This window comes from Cuculus canorus, chromosome 2 (genome assembly GCF_017976375.1).
Source record: "Cuculus canorus isolate bCucCan1 chromosome 2, bCucCan1.pri, whole genome shotgun sequence".
Lineage (NCBI taxonomy): Eukaryota > Metazoa > Chordata > Aves > Cuculiformes > Cuculidae > Cuculus > Cuculus canorus.
This window is the reverse complement of record NC_071402.1, coordinates 140,668,489-140,689,661: the sequence shown is the minus strand read 5'-3', so window position 1 is coordinate 140,689,661 and position 21,173 is coordinate 140,668,489. Positions and strand designations below refer to the sequence as shown.

Below are 21,173 nucleotides of genomic sequence, written 5' to 3'. Positions count from 1 at the left end.
TTTCTTCAAAAATGTTTTCCTTCTTGCATACATATGACTTAAAAATAGCTTAATTTACAATTTGTTCACTCTTAAAGAAATTATCTTATTGCGTATCATGACTGATTGGATGCTTTGTAGCCAATGAATGAGTAATAGCATTCTCTTCTCTTGGACTTGTGAAGGGGCATTTGATTATGTTATTCAGATTCTGTTTGCCAGGTCTGTGTAAGAAGTTAGTTTAACAATTTTGTCTCTGAGGTCAAGGAGATCTATTATGTGATTCTCCTTTCTTTAGAGATACTGGAACATCTACAACAGTAATGAAAATGTGCTGTAAATGTAGAGAAAAGTCATATCCTTTTCATTTCTGTTATTAAATGGTTCTATGACTTTTACGTAGCCCTAATACTGTGTGTGAGAACTGGATGTTTCCCTTTATGGCTTAATTTGATCCAGCCTGAGGTATTTGCAAGCCACTCAGCATGGTATCCATAAATAAAATAAAATAAAAATCATAATTAAAAATATTAAATAAAAATAGCCAGTTTCTTTTTTTAAAATTTTTTTTTAAAGAAAATAATTCTTTTTTCTCCTTTTTGTAGATACACTATAAAGAAGAGTTTAAAAAATCTAAAGGCAAGTGCATATTTGTACCTGACACCCCGCAGCTAAAACATGTGAAAAGTCTCGGTGCTTTTATATCTGAGGTAAGACCTATAAGACTGAAGAATTCTCTTTGCTTCTTATCCTTCCCTCAGTTGAATATGGTGTTTTTTAGCAGGGGAAAGATGGTTTATTTCAAATAACAATTGTGTTTAAAGCTGAAGTGGCCTGAAGTGTTGTAATTAGTGTATAATCTGTGTGTGAGTGAGAAAAATTTGGAATTATGTAACACTTTTATTTTTGGATTCCAAGATATTTTACTAATGGTTCTGAGGTAGTCCTAGCTATCCCATTATAGATGAATAAACAAGGATAGGAAAAAGATTTCTTCTTTCTTATTCTGCAGTGATGAGATTTGCAAATTATACGTGTGCATAGTTTCCCTGCAGTGGAGAATTCACAGCCTGATACCAAACCGAAGGAGACAAGGAAACTGTTAGCATGTTATCACCCCTGCCCTCCTTCAGCAAGGGGACTCGGCAGACATCAGGTCAATGTCATCTGCAGGTCCTCTGAGCACTTGCATGAACATATATACATACCCGTGTCAGAGATTTTAGGTCTTCATGTACACATGCACACAACTATAGCGGCAAAGAACTGCGAATTCCAAATTGCCAGAGCAGAGTTTACTGCCAGCTCTTCATGTTCTAGGTACCAGGTGCTGCGGGATTGCATCTCTGATTATTTTCCAGAGGTGAGAACAGCAGCAGAAGTTTTCCTTGACAGGGAGTTGCTCTTGTTGAGGAACTGCTGTTTCTGAGTGATTTTTCTGTCACTGTGACCATGAGAACACTTAAATTTTTGGTGCCATTTTTTGTGTGCTACCTTTATAATTGTGATAAAGAACATCTCAGTATATCAGTCTTGAGTTATGCAATTTTTATACATTCGATATTCTATTCCTGATATAAATCAATTTGCTGTGGCTGCATTCAATATAGATGCATCTACTGAATATTTTTGTTACATTTATCTTCATATTTTATGAGAAAGTGGTGTGTCCCAAGGAGCATAAATGTGATGAAACTATACTTTCTAACAGACAGACTATTGTAGCCTACAAAAGCACAATATAGAGAATCTGTTCGATTAAAAAAAAAAAAGATGCTAATAGTCAGAGATTTAGAGATAGAAATTTCAAAATTTTAAACCCTATATATTTTATGTTATCACACTGTTCGTCACTCTGCTTATTGCAGCACTACCTGAATCCAATGATGTGATGGATGGTGTATCCTGTAAATTACTGACCTCTAGTGTCCCATAACCTGTTTTTGCAAAACTTGAGCACTGAAATTCTTAACAGCATGCCTACTGCAGTGAAAGAGAGACCTCTGTTTCAGGAAATAGCAACAAACGTTGCAGCAAATTATTGATATATATAAAATACGTATGGGGAACTAGTCTCTAATGAACATCTGTATATTGCACAGTACATTAATGATATTAGGCAGTATCATTTAAGATATCTTTGATACTTATGATTACTTTCACAGCAATACTCAGCATGGTTTTATGAATTTGAAAAACTTAGATCTGAAGCAAATCCTCCCAGATTTTTAACTATTATTCTGGCTTGTCTCATAAAACCCTTTCGTAAGGAATTGGTAGTACTGAATGCTGGAGAAAGTACCTCATAAATAAAAAGTAATTTAAAAAAGAATCTCTCATATAAAAATATTAAGTGGAAATTATGGTAGAAGTGATAACTTGAGTGTTCCTGTCCTTTCCAGTTACATTTAATTGCTACTACTTATTAAATAGCAAAATATTTTTTTGTTGGCCTCTCATTGCTCCCATTGTGCAAAACTTGGGAAAACGGAAAGAAAAAAGGTAATTTTGGTCTTTGGAAATGATTTTAAAAAGGGTAGAACTGCCTTGCTTATCTTATTTTATACTTCCTCAAAATGATTGAATTTCATTAGGAGATACTTTGCATTGCTTCGGGAATTAGACACATCCACCTGAAGTATTTTAAAGTTATTATTTAAAGATCTGGTTTTGCTTCAAAGTTCAAGACAGCATTAGATTTTTCTAGTTCTTATGGCCTATGCTATTTTATTTAATAGAAAAAAAATAGTTAGTGTGCTTACTGTGTCTTAATTTTTGCATTATATGTCACCTTTTTCTCCCCTCTAGGTGAAGTATAAAGGAGCTGCTAAGAAAGACCTTTCCAACTCTCTTTATCAGCAGATGCCAGCCACAATTGACAGTGTATTTGCAAAAGAATTAACACAGCTTCAGAGCAAGGTACAATTTTAAATTACAAAAATGATCTTTGTATGAATCGTGTGACAGAATATGACCAATTTGAACAATATACTTGAATGGACATTTGATTTATTTGGGTGATTTTATCATCCAGTATTTATCCCCATAAGTTCTTAACTTCAAGAAGTATTCACTTTTAAAATTTGACAATCTTACTTGTTATGCTTATTACATAAAAACTTAAAAACCTCTAGTGCATTCAACAATCCAATGAAATCTATTAGAAATCCATGAATGCAGTAAGGAATTATTGAATTCAGTGACACTGCACTATGTTTATAGAACAGATGAATGTTATGTAACAACCACTTAAATTTGGATGTCATATTAGGTTTATAAAATGTTTGATGCTGAAGGAAAAAAATACTTTAATGACTTCTAATGGCACCTCCTTATAGCGGTAAATGTATTTATAGAATTAAAAATATGAAATCAAATTTATTGAACGCAGTGTAAAACATGCAAGCACAATAAAACTGAAAATTCCTGTTCAGTTGCCTCCAGGTGCTTAAGACCCTTCATTTCCATTGATCTCAGTGGACTTGTAAATGTTAAGTATGTGTCACATGAATGAAGTTACAGGTTTTCATTGTTACTCATGAGAATTACAGCTGATAGATGGTCATGGCTTTCTGTCCACCAAGCATTTCCACATTTTTCTTGGTTTGCCCTTCTATTCTCCTAAAGATATTAACTACGTGTAGTTTAATACAGCCAGTCTGTGAAGCAAACACTGTCCTAAATCCATATCATTAATTTTAGCTCAATATGCATTCTTCTAATGCAGTGATTTTTTTTTTTTTTTTCAAACAAGGAAAGATATTCATAACAAAAGAGAGCACTGAAATCTCAAGACAGCTTGTGGAGAAATGTTTTTGTTTAAAACAATGTTTTAATCAGGGCTATATTAAACAAATAACAAAATATATTTTAGTTTTCATAGTTTGAAATGGAACATATATACACTCAAGCTAAAGCAACATAGTAGCTGAAATGAGATTAATGTGATTTCATTGCAAAGTGAGAGATTAGAAGAATTATAGTAGAAATAAATTGGGAATTAAACTTGTATAACAGTTTTAAACTGTTAGCTTGATTTCTAAAACAGTAGTTAAGTAGTTTGCCACAGATTTACTCCTGGATTAATTCCAAATGAATACATTCTACATTAGTTTGTGCAAATGAGGTTAATTAACATCAGTGATGTGCCAGAAAAAAATAAGTAACTCAGACTAAAAATGAAACCATTTGATTCATCATAAAAAACGTTTTAAGGAAAAGACTAACATTTTCATTTGGTATTTTTTGAAGGTTTTCTTCAATCATCCAACAGTCGTAGAGAAACAAATATGCATATAGGATGAGATATATTTAAGCGAAAACTTTTCCTGTAAAATTCATACCATCCCCCATAGGAATAGTTGTATTATAAATCATAATCTACCATAAAACTTAAATATATGCTGACACGTTTTTCCAACTTGTGGTTCGTGTTGCAGTGGACCTAAATTTAATGCTACTTTGAGAGAGATCCTAGGGGATTTTCTAGTGGAAAATCTTCTCTGCAGTATTCAGATCTAATCCGTATTGTGCCTATCACTGCGGTACCTAAGTAGCTAATACAAAGATTTCAGATTTCAACTGGGTCAGGATATGGCAGAGAGGATTTCTACTGCAGCTCTCTAGCTGGGATTGTGAATTTGCAGGTCATCACTTCCGCAAGAGGAGTCTAAGGCCATAGGAAGGAGAGGGAACAGCACTGGCTGGCTGTTGTGCCAACTCTTCTGCAAAAGGGCTATTGCAAGCACAGAACTGCAGTCTGTTTTCTAGTTATAGTAATTTGATTTTAAGAAGGTGCGAGTTTCCTGAGAGGTGGAAAATACAAGTAAACGTCTACCTCCCTGTCCACATTAGAACACCTTTAAACCTTTGACTCCCTTTTCATGCATCTGGGACACTAGGATCTTCTTGAATGCTTTTCTAGCCAGATCCAGCAAGTGTTTTCTCGCTCTGTGATGCCATGTTCTTGGCACGATTCCTTGCCTCACCTGCCAAGCAGGTGTGCTGGCACTAGGAGATCACAGTATGAAAAAAAATTCCACTGACTCACCTTGCTATAGCCTGCTAGAACAGGATTGCTGAGGCTGGTATGCCTCCCCGGGTGATCTCCTTACACAGTTGGCAAATGGTCTCTCCCATGAGTTGTTTAATTCTGAAATGGTGCTGCCACGCTGCTGCTGCTCAGCAGCTCCTTTTTCAGGCTACCGAGATCTGGCCCAATTTATTAATATTATACACCATTTCAGATCACACTTAGGGTTTAAGAACTTGGAGGCAACTAGGGAAAATTTCTTTTTTCTCATAAGAAATTATTCCCCACACATAGATGCCCTTCACTGTCATTCCCACAGCAAACAGACTACTGTAGAACCATTTATCACTTTTGCATGCTCTAATTGATATGGCAAGTGTGATTGACTTCCACAGAGCCAGGACCGTGTTCTGCAGACTTCCAGCTGTAAAATGTCAGCACTGACAGGATCCTAACACCCTGGTTGTTGTAGTTCTTCTCCTGTGGATCTTTCTTCCCATATTGGCTGTGTTGATTTATGCCCAATTCCCTCTTCAAGATATAGAGGAAAGACTGAACCAAGACTACCTCTGCTGGCTTTTGCATAAAGGCCATATTTGTTCTTTTGTGTTTTATGTAGAACTGGCATGAAGATGGAAATAAATACGCATAGAGAAGGAAATCCATCTGTAATTATGACCGAAAAAATAGTGACACTATTTAGGGGAAAAAAAAAAAGGCTTCAGGAGAATGAAAAAGAAGTTTCAGAGCCACATGGACTTGGTTGGCTTTTATCAATTTCATCTTTTCATCTGCATGGACAATTTGACTGTTGCCTTTTAAATAGCCTTCTTGAGGCTGAGCAGCCAGATTTTCCTCTTTCTCTCTTTTGTCATAGCTGTCCCCAGGGTAAGCTAGAGAGAGCAGAACGTCTGCCCTCAACACATAATTTCACCTTCCTTACCAGCCTAAAAAGCTGCCTCTATTTTCCCTATTCTCTGCAATAAAAGCAAAAGGGTGGGGAGCCCTCTTTTTCATTTTCCTGATAGGAAATGGACATTTTCTGGAAAAAAAAGGATTTCTGGAAAATCTTCCTGTGGAAGATCTTTCTGAAGGAAAAATTCTGATCCTTGGTAGATTTGTGCCAAGTCTTTCTCTTGTCTGAAGACCAGTATGCTGAATTCTTCCTTACACTGAACATTTTTTTTAATAAGGTGTCACAAACAATGATAAAGGTATTTAAAATTGCTTGAGGGGGAAACAATTTTGAAAAAAAAGTATGTGTTTCATCACTTTTTTCATCATTTTATTTCTGCCATGAGAAGAGATTGCGCTGTTTTTCTTCTTATCTGAAAGGAATAATCTAAAGCAAACTGAAGGCAGTTTACTTTTCTCCTTTGCACAGGGCAATATCTCAAATAGTAACTATATGTCAATGCTCAACAGTGTTTTCTGTTTTTCAGTAAAGATGGTGAGTCAAGTGAATCTTAAGCAATAATTTCAACTTCCAGAGAAAGTTTCAGAGTTTTTCTTACTTGTGGGCAGAATCCTGTTTTTACTTGCGTATAGATTTTTTTACTATGATAAAGCTATTTTTGTGACTTACTTCATCATTTCCACTCACATTACACTTTATCAGACTTTTTAATGTAACTCTGCATGATTTTTATGATATTAAATGTCATATTCAAGATTTTTTTTATGGTAGCAGGTATTAGTCTCTGGGACTTCTCTAGGTTTGTTTTACACAAGTACATCAGATAATTCAATTCTCTATCTAGAGACTAAAATGGCATTTTTTGTGTTCTTGAACATTTCCTACTACAAAATCCTACATTGTGTTTTTTAAGTTTGGAGCTCAGCTTACTGACTGTAAAGGGAAATAGAAAAATAAAAATTTAATAGTGCTAAAGTATGCCAAACCAGAGGGACAGTCAGAATTAAGATAACAGAGCACAAAGCTTTCCTTAATGCAGCTTCCTATTGACACACTAGGGTACGAGAGAGAGGTGAAAAATAAAAAATAAGTACTTACAAATTAGTTCAGTCTGAAATCATACCTACTTAAATAATTGCCTCGTATTTCTGAAGTTAATGAATAGTGTCAATATAGAGTGGAGGATACATTGCTGACTTTTAACACTTGATCTTTCTGTAGAGTAGCTTCAAATGTAGGTTTGATAAAGAAAATTCAGTTTAGCTAAAACTTGAAAATTAGCATGAAGTGAGAAATGATTTTACACAGGCTAACATGTAAAATAATAGTTCTAACAACATTGATGAAATAATCTTCATAAGCATTTTTTTCATGCTTCTTTGGGACTGATTTATAGGGAAAAGTTCTTCACTAAACAGTCCAAAACTAAGAAAGACAACTATTGATATCCACCTAGGTTGTGATTGCTTCAATGTTACTTAAGTCATTTAATGAGTATAATGTGAAAAAACAGGAGTAACACAGCTGTCATATAGTAAGTCAAATATTCCTACATTAATATGAAGAAAAATAATCTTTTCCCAGGACAGCAGACACTCAATTACGATTTATGTTAGTTTTCTTATGTTGGGAGTTGATGGGCTTTTGGTTTCTGATGTCTTGATTACACAGCCCATCTGCCAACAGAAAAATGCAGATGTTGAACCAGCAAAGCAGGAATGTATCTGTAGCAGGAATGTAAAGTATCTGTAAATTACTAGATTTTGGAAGTAACAGTACAAGTCTGCTTTTCAGAGTGGTATGAAGTGAGGAACATCTTAAAAGTGATAATGTGAAGCAGGAGAACTAGGAAAAGAGTTTTTGTGGCATATATTTATATAGTCATTACACTTTTGCAGGGAATAATTTCTCAGTGATTCTTCAGTCTTGTTAAAGAATATTTGCTTGTCAGTTGCAAGATGTAATCAATATAGAAAGGTTATAGATCTCTTATTGTTTCAATTTAATTTGTGTTTGTTTCCCCAGAGGCCTGATCATTTTGAATTTACACTGTATGAGGAAGGACATGGCACTTATAAAGTTTCTTAGTTTGATACGTTCATTCATATTCTAGCAGTGCACAACAAAAAAACCCAACAACCTTTGTCTTGATCTCTCAGTCTATATATAATTTTGTAATCGGAGATAGGTTAGGACAGACATTAATATATTGTCTTGGGCACCCTGGTCTGTGACTCAGGTGCAATCTTTCTGGCTTAAATACAAACAGATACAACATTTTCTCACAGTCCTACTGTTGTGTCCTAAAACAGTTTGAATCACCACAGCCAAGAGTTCTCATCTCACAGAAAAGCCCAGCTCTCCGTGGCCAGCTCTCCAAGAGACAACTTTCCATGGCCAGTTCTCCATGGGATAACTCTACATGGGGAGGTGTTAGCGATAGGATTAGGGCTACGGTCAGGGTTAGGGGTTAGGATTTTGGGCTCTGGGTGTAGACTTGTCCCTCTGGGGAGCTGTCTGTGTAGAATTGTCCCTGTGGGGAGCTGTCCATGTAGAGTTGTCCTAAGAAGAGTTGTCTTAGACCCCCCACCTCAAAACTTTCAGAGTTTTCTTTTATTGCTGTTGAGGGTTTTAGTATCAAATCCTCCTCCTCCTCCTCCTGGTCAGCTCTCAATCTTATTTGATATTTGCTATTTTCTTGGGGATTATTTTAATGCTTGCTCCTGAGAGCTATTAGAAAATGAATTTACTTGCTGTTTGCTGCTTCTTCAAGCATCAAAACCTGATGAATTTTCTTGATGTAAGCCTAAAAGCTTCTGACAAGCATAAGTGCAAGATCAGCTTTTCAGGCAGTTTTAGTATGTGAGTGTGCGTATGTGTAAGTATAACATAGTACACTGAAAGCTGGATGAATGCCCAACATTGAACTCAGTTTCTATTAAAAAAATGTGGTTTTTTATAAACTCACAATCCAATTCCATTTTCCTTTACCATGATGGCAATTGAATGTAAATATTTGTTTTCTTTGTGAACCTGGGGGCTAGTCAAAAAATGTATTGTGCGAGTAATTTCCTAACAGTAGAACAAATAGATGTTTGGGCTATGAGTATTTTGTGTAAACTTGTTTATTTATGAGGAATGCACAAGATCTTTTCTTTTGTTTCTGATAACACAAGAAATAAAAAAGAAACCTGAGGAAATATTTACTTAGCTGTCGGAGTCAAGTGTGTTTAGAGCAAAAAAAAAAGCTTTCCCTAACTCGATAAGGTTAATTTTCTGTTTTATATATTTCTTTTTCTTACTCCTGCCTATTCAAACCTCTACTGCAATAACAGACTCAGAGAAATCTCTCTGCTGACTGTGCCTCATATGTCTCTGTTTTTGATAGAAGCTGCTCTTGTTTCAGGGTTCTGGTTGCATTAAGGAGCTTAATTATTTATTACATTTTTTCATTACTACAGGTGCACTATGACACTGGGTTTAACCCAGCTTATATTATTATACCTGCTCTGCTGAGGTCACAGAAGTATAATGTTGCTCTTTTCAGGTTCTCTACAAGCGAAAACACAATGCTGAAAAAGGAACTTCAGATTATGCACATATGAAGGAGCCTCCAGATATTAAGCATGCCATGGAAGTCAGTAAATACCAGAGTGATGTAAGTACTTATTTTGGGTAGATAAATCTATTATACCTAATTGAAATGAATTGGAGATGGAATATTTTCATATTTCATTAGTTGATTTTTTTTTTTTTTACATTATTTGCTCTGAAGTAATTTGGGACATGGTGTTTGTTTAAAATATGCTATGAGTAATGGTATGTGACTTTCATTCTAAACTGTATTGGAAAGCTGTTGTTATTGTTTATTAATATTACTTGTTATTAAGTGCTATTAGTTTGAAATAAATTCACAAGTACAAGTCTTCAGAGTTCATGTGTACCTCCTTGTACTTGAAAGTGTGTAAAGCTCTTTGTTTACATGAACACCAGCGTGGTTTCAGTGTATTACACTGTCAACATTTGGGTAGTTCTTCATGGGTTCTGTTTAGAGGATGGGTCTGTTTCTGCCCCAGACTTGCACACTTATGCATCTGAATAACTTTGTTCCTGTCTCATGAGTATATATCAAATGAGTTTGGAAGAACAATTTATAAGTTATTTTATACAATCTGAGCCATAGAGTTCAGTTTGACGTGTGGCACTAGCTTATGCCATTGACCAAAGTATTTGTTCTTGTAGTTTTACTTAAATAATTTAGGAATAAATTAGAGTAGTTCGCATTATTTTTTTTGAAGTGGTGTTTTTTTTGGTTTTACAGCTACTTGTTAACTTTTTGTATTTTTTTAGGTTTGCACAATATAAAAAGCCTAATAACAGTATTTACATTTTTTACAAGTTTCAAGTCAGGTTTGATTTCACAGTTGAGCTAGCTTTTACTAGCTCAATGCAACATTGCTAGGGCTGGAAATGCTGCCAAGATTAGTGTCTTGAATTATACAAACATAACTTTGAAGAAAAGTGTCTTAAGTTTGGTAAAAGCTTAATTACAAGAAAAGTAAATTTTAGGAGAAGATTGGCTAAACTATTGAGGTCATTTTAAAGGGTACACAAAACCAGTAAGAGAAGCTGACATGAACATACCTTTAAAGTTATGATTCACTTCCATTCTTCTTAGGTAAGCAAGTCAAGTCAGGTAGTTATGTGATTTTATAACTCTTGTTTTCAGATAAACATGATATTGATTTGCTGATAATGATACAGAAAATTAAACTTGTGTGTTCATTTTGAATTAACTTAAATTTACCCTGTCTTCCCTACTGGCAGTGTAACAAACACTCTTAGATTATGTAGGCTGAAAGCTAAATGTCAATGTTAGATGTATGCCTGTGTGTGCAGAATCTTGACAGCTGGCCGCTGATTAAAAGGCTGCTGGAAAACTTCAGGGAAGCATTATGTTTGAAGAATAACTTTTTCTTCTGCTGGGAAATACCTGTGCTGGAACTCCCAGCAGTAATTTGCAACCTGCCTCGATTACAGAATTCCCTCTTCCTGCCAAACTCCATCCGCCTCTGCTGTTGGAAGCATCAGGATGTCAGATTGACAGGGTTTAGGATCTTGGAATGCGAACTTCTCTCCCCACGAGCAGTACGAATAAAGTTGGACTACAAGGAAAGGAAATCATGTTGGGAAGAGAGATTTGAATCACTCTCAGAGAAGGTGGTGTACCAGGAGGAATATGAAACGAGTTTTTGAATCAAATTCATCATGGTCTGAGGATTAGTATGGTAGTGCAAACCCCATTCACCTTCTACAGCTGTACATCACCTGCTAAGAGAATTAAGGAGAGCAGGGTACAGATGTGAGAGTAAATGAAATTCAGTTGTTTCATCTTCTTTCACCCTTAAAGCAAGCGAAAAAAAGGAAATGAAGGCAAACATAGGAGGGAAGGATGTTTTGATAAATGAGAACTTTTAACAGCATGTTAGAAACAATGAAAAAAACATGAAGGAAATTGTTTTCAGCCTGTGCAATCTTCAAAAAAAACCCCAAAAAATCAAACAAACCCTCTGTATCCAACATAAAATTCTAAATAGTTAGTTTCATCTGCTTAAGAACAGATTCTTTCTGGCTGCTCGTGGGGAGCTGCAGTGCAATGGGAATATATCTTTATCACTAATAAAGGACCAAGTTATGTAAGTCCAGTTATTGTTCAGCAGAGTTAGACACCTCCTGCAGGTAATTGTTTGGGCACCATGATGAATCACTGTGGATTTCTTGTTTTTGTAAGTACAGGTTTAATTAAGGGCTTTATGAGTTTTTATCTTTGAGTCAGAAAATGGAATAGTGAGCATCCCAAATGTAGAGCATTTGTCTTGCCAAACTGTTTCAGGCTATTTGTAGAATCACAGCTTTGAAAATGCAGGGAAAAAGGAGAGAAGCTACTGGGGAATAGAAGGACAAAGCTCTTTTATCCACCACTCAGTACAGTATACCTATGGGAGCAGAATGCATGTTTACCTACAATGCTCTGCCAACTCAATTCAACCTTTACAAGCAGGGTTTGCATCTAATAGGATTAGGATGTGTTTAAGACTATTTACTCAGCCTTAAAATAAGGCTGACATTTATACTCAGCTCTGTGAAATGTGCAATTTCCTTTAAAAATTAAGACAGTATTCAACTTACAATACATTTGTGCTGACATTTTGGAACTGCCATGTGCTGTAGGCCTTCACACCACTTTGAATATAATTAACATGCTGTATGAGCGTGGGCTGAAGCTTCATAATAGGAAAGTACTGTAAAATCTCCTGAACAATGTGATCGTGTATAAGAAAAACATTTTCTTTTCTTAATACTTAGACTGAAGAAAATTTCTCTCAGAACGCAAGTGACTTTTTTAACGATAGGGAATTTACTTGAAAAATAATTTGAATACTACATAGTGCTTGAACGAGCACATGTTTATCCAAACCAGAGTACTTTTCACTATAAATTGTGTTCTGTTTTCTGAAATGAATGTTAATGATGTGACTTTGGCACACAAAGGCATTTGGAGAAATGTGAAATAGGGGCTATCAGCCTACATTATGCCTGTGCTTGACTGATGTAATTTAGCTGATCTGGAAATCTCCAAACTTGGAATCAAAATTAGGTGGTGGCCCTTAGAAAACCATCAGGTCACAAAATAGTGTTTTGCCTTATGTGTAGCTGGGGACCAGATGGATGGAAGGAAGTAACTGAACAGTGAAATGACATGACAATTAAGTTTCTAAAGCAAAGAAAACACCACATTGTGTCTGGGTAGAAGCTGTGCATAGCATTTAAAGAAGGTACTCAAAGCTGTGAATCAAGCTTTGCCTGTTCCATGACCTGGTCCATCACTGGACATTATGAATAGCAAAACAATATTAAGTGTTTGCACAGTGATTTATATGTTCTGCTTGGTTCAAATGATTGATTCTCCTCTCAGCTTTACATTGTATGAAATAAAGAAGTGGTGTTCTGATTTTACAAATAAGAAACTGCAATAGACTCATCTGTAAACACTGAAATGCCAGATCTGAGATTGGAGCCCTGGTATCTTTTATCGTACTTTTATATATGAAACTCTACGGCTTTAAAGTTGTTAGTTGACAACTGGGCAAACTTTTGATGTATATATATGCTCTTTGCAGTCCATATGATGTTGTTGGTGGTAATTTATAATGTTTCACTGACCATCTAAATATGAATATTTAAGAAGTCTATATTGTCTCAGGAGTAAGCTCTTTATCATGTCAAGTATATTGTGCAGCCACAACCTGCACGAACGAAATTTACATTAGTTCTGATAAGATCAAATCAGCAAATCTTAAAGTTGATCAATAGCATACCCGAATGTTGATGTTTGTTTTGATGCAGATCATGTTAAAGCTCTTCCTAACTCTCTGTTCAGCATCTGCCTTAGAAAAATCACCTTTCACTGACTAACTTTCTGCTGACACTGGCTGTCAACAGCCGGTCCCCCTGGACCACTTCCAACTGGTGCTGAAAATGATGTGTTTACTCCTGGTGTAATTGGGACCAATCATTACTGGAAAGGATGAATGCATCAATCTGTAATGGGCCAGAAATGTATTTGCCTCTCCTACATGAGCTGGGAAATAGTTTTCAACGCCATTTGAGTGGGGATCAGAAAAGCTGTTGCCAATGATGATTGTCACCAGTTAGTAATTTCTTAGTGTTGATGGACCCCAAGGTGCAGATGAGAGAAAAAGAGGCAGAGACACAGCTGACAGGCCATTAGTTAGTGGATTTCCAGCTCTTAGGAAATACTAAGGAGTGTCAAAGAGTAAAAGACAAATTCTCTTGCAGATAGGCGTGCCCAACTCCTTGCTGATTTCCGTGTAGGCATCTCAAGAGGGTGAAGCATGTTCATCACTGCTTTTGCGTATCGTAATGATTTATTCCCTGTAGCTTGGAATAGTTTTGGAATTGGAATAGGGAAGAAGAAAAGACACTGCAGCAAAGGTCTGAGCGCTTTACACCTAAGTGTGCTAGGGTTATATAGAAGTTTCCCTTTGTTGACTGACAGCTTGAGATGTTTTGCAGCCTTGTTAGAAATCTGTTTACTTTGCAGCATTGTAGTGCTATCTGGTGCACTGGCACCATCATGAAAGGTGAAACATCTTCGGGAGCCTTAGCTGGAGTAGGTAGACTGGCATGTCTATTCTCAGTGGACTTTCTGCCTTTTTATAAGAGCCGGAGGTTTGGCCCAATTACGGTTAGTCTGATAATTAAGAGCAAGCCTTGAATGTTTTCCATGCTTTGCAAAAACTACTGGCAATTTAGAGTATGTAATCACATTTGGGATAAAAAATGAGAAACGTGTTTTTTTCAGATCATATTTATCATTATTAAAATATATTTAACAATTTAAACAATTTTTATTGTAATTTCAAATTGAGGTAGAAAAATACTTTAAATTGAGATACTATTTGTAATTTACTATTTGCAGCTTCAAAACTATGGATGGTACAATTTTTTTGCCTTTTTTCTAGCTTCTTTCTCCCTCGCATTTCCCACTGATCTGCTGTAACTCTCCGTTTAGGCCTTCCCCTGCTGCTCTTCAGTTGTCAGCATCTCAATTACTTTTTTCTATACAAAGACTACTTTGTGCAGGTGTTTTGTAGACCTCACAGAAAGGAGTAATTCTTGAGGCTTTAGTGATGTTTTTTGGTACAGCCTGAGCAATCCTTTGAAGTGAAGATCGAATGAGGGCATCATGTAATATCTGGAGGTTCCAGTCAGAGTTTGAGCCTCTTGGTAAGGGGCTAAATGAACTCAGGAGAAAAGATAACCCCTTCTGAGGGTGCATCTGCTGTTTCCTTTCTTTTGTTGCTTGACCAGAATTTGTTTTCTCCCCACTCATAGGCTTATCCTCACTTTGTTGGTGCCGAAGGGTGCACACACCAAGCTGATTGCTTTGCCTTGTCTACATCTCCTGGAATAGCTCTGGTTTTACTGTTCTAACATATCACTATTGAAAAAAAAAAATATCGCTAGGTGGAACAGTATAGCAGCTGTGTAATAGAGGCCAGCACACTGTCCCAGTGGGAAAGGGTCAGCATCCAGGGATTGAGGTTATTCAGGAAATGGGAAACATATTTTTTCTTTCTTTGGCCTACCTCTGACAAACTACTGTTCTGCTGCATAACATTTTTATTCTCACTGGAGTATGACAAGCTGCAGAATGGAGCAAATATATATTGCAGACATTTGTAAAATGCTAGATGACTTTCCCTCAGACATAAGTAATAGGTATACTGGTTTAGGTGCAGGAAGAATAATAATTCACTCAGGGAAAGCTATAGCAATTGGCCTTGCATCTAATATAATTGAAAATGGTGAAATATAAAGGACTGTCACTGTCTTATTCCCCACCTCCTTTCCTCTTGAAATTAACCACAATCCATTATTTCATGTACTATATGATCACGTCATTTGGGAGCAATAAGTGACCACATTTCCTCAACTTTATCACCACTATTCTTGATTCTCTGTTGTTAAATTCACTCCGTTTCTAATTTCTATTTTGAGCACATATGCTGGCCTTTAATTTGCAATTTACATGGATGATAGGGTGCTATTCAGAAACCTGTTTCTGCTGCCTTTGTGGTTTTCACCTCACCTCATGTGGTCATTAGGATGAACAGCATATAATTAACTAAATTCATGTAAAGCCCTGAATTGTAAATGCTTGTCTGTACATCCAGTTTCTTAAAAAAACAGAGGAAATCTAAACCTAACACAACTTCCAGTGTTTTTAACAAGCTGTAAGAAACAGTTTCTATTTTCTTGGTAGAGGATACTTTGGCCTGTATTCATCCAATCTATTTATTTATTTATTTAATCAATGAATACACTTATGTGTCACTCATTGTAGGCTAAAAATTATAAGATTTGTAGGCAAGCAGCCAACAGAGAAGCCTATTCAGCTTGTCTACCTGTCTGAAGCAATATGGATACAAAATTACTTTCCTGTTGCTTGTAAAGTATTTGCCAAAAATTAAGGTCCTTTCTTTTCTCTTGCCTTGCCTTGTCCTCCCTCTTCTCCTTCACCTGCCCCTTTCTCTATCCTCTTCCCTCTTCTCTTCTCTTCTCTTCTCTTCTCTTCTCTTCTCTTCTCTTCTCTTCTCTTCTCTTCTCTTCTCTTCTCAATAACATTTCTACAAATTATATTTGAATTTCTTCAGTGGCATTGTACCTGGAGTAGAACTTTATGTTGGAAATAGGAGCTAGATGCAGAGGTTATAAACAAAGCTTTGGGCTGAGGACTTTTTTGATGGTGAAATAGAATCTTGAGAGGTTGATTAACTTTGTTAAAGACCAGAAAATCTAAAAGACTGTCCAGTAAAGCAGGAATTATTCTGATGCTTTCTATTCCCTGTAGACTTTATTTTATGTTTTCTGACTTTTGCCTAAAATTTCAATTTCTTTGGCACTTTTGAATACCAGGGATGATTTTCTTAATAATTCAGAGTAATTCAGTAAGAGCTCTTGGAAACTGGTGTAGATTGGCACCTGTGCTACAGCAAGGAAGAGGAAAAGGTATACAGACCCCAGAGAGGGAAAGGAAAGATGACTTGTGGTCTTGGAGCTCAGAAGCATCCCTCAGGTCTATGCTGTTCCTCTGATTGCTTTCTTAAATGGAGAATGTTTGGACTGTCCTACCTGTGGTTTAGCTTTCTGGCCAAAGTTTCTGAACCCATTCATTATAGTAATGACTTCTGCACAAACAGAAAGATTCAGTCTTATACTCCACATGCTGGAACACTCAGCCCTCTTGTTTCCATGATTATGTAAGGGAGCAGATAAGTGCAGTTGTGGGAAATGGGGGATGGTGGAATGGAGTTATGTCATTGAATTACATATCAGCTACAGCGCTGCCTGTTAGAAAGACATTGACTGTGGTAGAATTGCTGTCTCTGTTTAGTGTAGGTGCAATCTCCTATGCAGCAGTGCTCAGTATCGTAAGGGGGGTAGTTTACACAAAGAAGAGCACAGCATAATAAAAATGCTGTATTCTTAGAAGCCCTCTGAAATTTAATGTTAAAATGTAATATTTAGGTCTTTGCAGTGCTTTAATTTTCTGCTATGCTTCTAAGTAGAACTATTTTTCATTTTAATATTGTGTTTTATGCTTCTAAATTTCTTCCCTTATCCTGTTAACCTATGTGTGAGTCTTCCTAAATAGTCCCTGTACATCAGGACTGTGTTGGAATATGTGAAACCAACTTCTATTGAATTTGATGGCTGAATAGGTAAATAATTCAAAGATTATTTATAAACTTCAAATGGGTTTGTTTGTTTGTTTTAAACAAAACTATTTTTATTTTGACAGGTATCCTATAAGAAGGGTGTGCAAGATACTCATAGATACACTGAAGTGCTGAACAGGCCAGACATAAAGATAGCAACTGAGATAACAAAGATAATAAGTGATGTATGTTCTCTTGTCACTCTGTAATTTTTAGACATGATTTTATTTATTCCAATGTCAGTAAGGTTGTTCAGAATGCTGCTGAAATTCTCAAATGTCCTGGGCAGAAAACCTGCAACCCCAAATCTGATATGGAGGTTTGATTGAAAAAATACCCCAAACCCAACACAAAACAAACCCTTGCCTGGTATGTTATGAAGTTATGGGTTTCTTCTATTTTGATGCTGACAGTAAGACACTTGCATTTTTCGGTCATTGATCTAAAGACAATGTTAAGCTTACTAAAGTTGGTTTTGTTTCAGCTTGATTCACAATAATACCTCTCAAAATAATTTATATGCCCGTATGCTATACTGCACTTCAGAAGACATACCAAGGCTTTTTTCACCTCAACGCAAGAGAAGCTTGCATCCCAGGATTCCACTTCCTCCTCCCGTCTCGATGGGCAGTGACAGGGAAGTGCAGTTCCCTGCTGTCCTTCTGAGAGCTGTGCTGCCTCTTGCATGGGGGTTCTTCTCCCCAAACTCCTCTCTCAAATTATTTTCTCTCCCATTGTGACATCTGCTACTGGATAGATCAAGGAGCAGTATGAGATGCGGCAAAGTGTGATGCAATTCAATATTTTATTGTAGACAATTAGAACAATGTATATATTAAAAGCCCTGAGCCGAGATTTTAAGTAACAGCCAATAGTTTCACGTGAGACTGATTAGGCACTTATGGAGGGACCCAAGATTCACGTTTTGAATATTCAGGATTTTCTGAACACCAAGAACTTAATAGTAAGTCTTATGTTCAAAACCTAAATTTACTAGTTGCCGTTCCAGCCTCCTCTGTGTTAAAGTGGTTTTGGGACTTTTATTTTTCTGTCTGTTGTTATGACGTGTCCTTGCTGATTCACAGTGCCTGAGTAATGCAAGGAGCCTATTTTAGGCAACGGGTAATTTAGTTTGTGATATCGCGAAACACCTATTGTCAGTTCATCTGTGCTATTTTCTAATGCATTGTGGAAAAAAATTGCAGTGATTTGCATGGGAGGCAGTTCAGCTGGAAAGATCACGTAACACCAGCCCTGCGGGACTAATTCCGCTCTGTTACACTGTTGCAGCCTCACTGACATCCAGCAAGGCTGCAGTGGTAAAACTGAGAATGAAATTTGACCTTTACATTTCAAGAAAGCTGCCCCTCAACCTAGTTATGCTTCAAGACTACTCTCAGCTGCTACAAATAATCTTATGTTAAATGCAGACCCTGTCCTAAGAAATGCTGAGCCACTGTAACTCACTCTGCCTTGTTTGGGAGAGCAATATTTCCTGAGCTTAAGCTATGCGTTTCGTTAAAATAGAATTTCATGAATGCTGTGTGTTGTGTTTTACAATAAATAAGATGTTGTTAAGATGCCGAAGCCTTGAGAACAGCTTTTTTTGTTGTTTTTTCAGGGCTGATTAGAACAGCTTTGAAAGTAATGTCTATGTAGATCACTAAATGGAACTTTTTCTAGTGGCTTAAATGCTTACATTTCTCTTGATAAAACAAAAGCAAACAATTTAATAGTGATTCATATTATTCTTTTTAAGGCTGAGTACAAGAAAGGAAGAGGAAAGATGAATAAGGAGCCTGCTGTACTTGGAAGACCAGATTTTGAACATGCTAAAGGAGTTTCAAAACTTTTAAGCCAAGTAAGATTCTATGTCTTTTTACAATGACTTCATTCAGATTGCTTGTTCCTAGTAATGCAAGAAAATATTTAGAGTTTTAGATGATTGTCTCTAATTACATGAAGATTATGTTCTCAAACTCTTTTCATACATTATTGCAATGACTACTAAATTTAAGATTCTTAGGAAACAGAATATACATTTTTATGCAAAAATACAATGAACTTTGACTGTTACAACTCATATTTTGTGGAGATGGTGTGTATTTACACAGATTATCTAGGATTTCTAGAATATTAACTGTGTGTAATTTAGAGGCAAATTTTGCTACTCATTCAGCTTGAGAGGAACCTTACCCTGTGATTAATCCCACTGAATGAACTGAGGTCTTTTTTGTAACTGCTTGCTAATGTGAGTAATGGGATCTGAATTTGGCCTGACATGTAAACCATCGGCCTTCACTCCCCCTGAAGTTGAACCTTTTATGTACACTTTCTGTTATATATTAATCTCAAAAAAAAAAAAAAAAGGAAAAATTGAGGTATTACTTTAGTCCATAACTAAAAAGAAAGCTGAAAACACAAATATTCCTTCTTTCCCTCCCATGAGTCTTCTACTGGTAAGATCTACTCATAAGACTCTACTACAGATCACCCTGATGTCATGAGAAGGGGTTTTTGACTGCTGACCTCTTTTTATTTTTCTTTCTTTTTTTCTAGAATAGTTCTTTAATAGTGCCTTGCATAATCCTCACTAGTAATCCTGTCAGGCTACACTTAGAGCTTTTGTAAACCCAGGAAAAAAATTCTGCCCTCCTGTAGGAGGATAATGCCCTTTGGCTGGAATAGGCCATGTCAGTCTTCCCAGCACTCGAACCTCCTCCCTGTACACTATAACAGTCTGAAAATCAGTATTGGGTAACAAACGCTTGTGATTTTGCAAGTAAATGCCTACCCTAGAACCAGAATAAAATGCGAATAATGTATAATTGAGAACAAGCTGCAAAACAGTACAGTGTCTGCTTGCAAGAGGTTGAGCTCTTTTTGCTGTAACCAAACATCGTCCTTAGACTTCTCTAGCTGATTTCCTGTTTCACTCTGGACCATCATTAACTTTGAAGCATTAATACTGCACAAAGTGAAAAAGAAGACAATACATTTTTTTATTGCTTTGTTAATGATGTGTTCAGAATCAAAATTGGTTTGTGGTTTCCAAATAGATTTCTTTCTTCTGTTCTGATCATGTGTTTATTCCTCTGCTGATGGGCAAGTCTGCTAGAGATTCATTTGTGCTTAGCGTTGTGCAGGCTTGGAAGTCAATCTGCGCTCTCTAGGAGGAGTGAGACCTACACTGCTGTCACTTAAAGGAAAGGGAGCTGTCTGGTTTTTTAGAGGGGTCATATCTGAGTTTAGTGTGTGGCATCCTTTATATCTACTCAGTGGCTGTCTATGCTCTCATGTCCTTGCAGCCCATTTTAGCATCTAGTGGGCTTGTAGCTGCCTGGCGTCACAGATGGCACCAAAATGGATCCCTTTCCAATAGCCTTCTCAATCTCACTAAGCCCTGAGATTGTGGCCAAAAATTGCAACAATCAAGAAATAGCAGCTGAATCACAGGGTCCCGCAGGTTGGTGACCTGCCAGCTGCATCGCAGGCTTCAGCAATGCACTTTTTATCTCATTTTTATTAGATGTGATTTCCCCCCTGGACAATGCACGCTGCATCTGCAAGAGCTTTACAATAGAGCGTCTTCACTGCCAGGGATTGGGAAGACAGCAGTTCCAGCTGAGATTGTTTTTCAGAAGAGAGCATTCGATGTGCATTTTTAACTTCTTTAGAGAGTCTAAATAGTGCAGAAGATGTGGCAGGAAGAGAGGAGCAATTGACAAAATGCAACTTGCTTGCAGTTCATTTGTAAAGAAGATTCTTACTAAACCTTGGTGGTCCAAACTCTGCAGCCACTGGGCCTGGATCCAAGTTTCAGGATCTCTTCTCTTGTCCTCTTCTTATTCTACACTGTTGTGGCTACTTGCAGTGTGTGAGATGGACCATGTACTTCTAGAAAGGGAGGCAGTGCTTAAGCCTGACGCTCCCCTGCCAT

At 36.7% G+C, this 21,173-nt stretch overlaps 1 protein-coding gene across 8 annotated transcripts in view; it reads left to right on the top strand.

The window, feature by feature from the left end:
* Window positions 1-21,173, top strand: part of NEBL (nebulette) — a 257,190-nt gene that overhangs the window by 167,352 nt on the left and 68,665 nt on the right. For 5 of the 8 annotated variants that reach the window (XM_054057765.1, XM_054057767.1, XM_054057766.1 and 2 more), the window contains 5 exons: window positions 585-689; window positions 2,788-2,898; window positions 9,475-9,585; window positions 17,317-17,418; window positions 18,993-19,094. The exons of 2 other annotated variants lie outside the window; for them this stretch is intronic. In XM_054057765.1, the coding sequence (XP_053913740.1) occupies window positions 585-689; window positions 2,788-2,898; window positions 9,475-9,585; window positions 17,317-17,418; window positions 18,993-19,094 (531 nt within the window). The remainder of the gene's footprint in view (window positions 1-584; window positions 690-2,787; window positions 2,899-9,474; window positions 9,586-17,316; window positions 17,419-18,992; window positions 19,095-21,173) is intronic. One more of the 8 variants, XM_054057768.1, reaches the window with a different exon arrangement.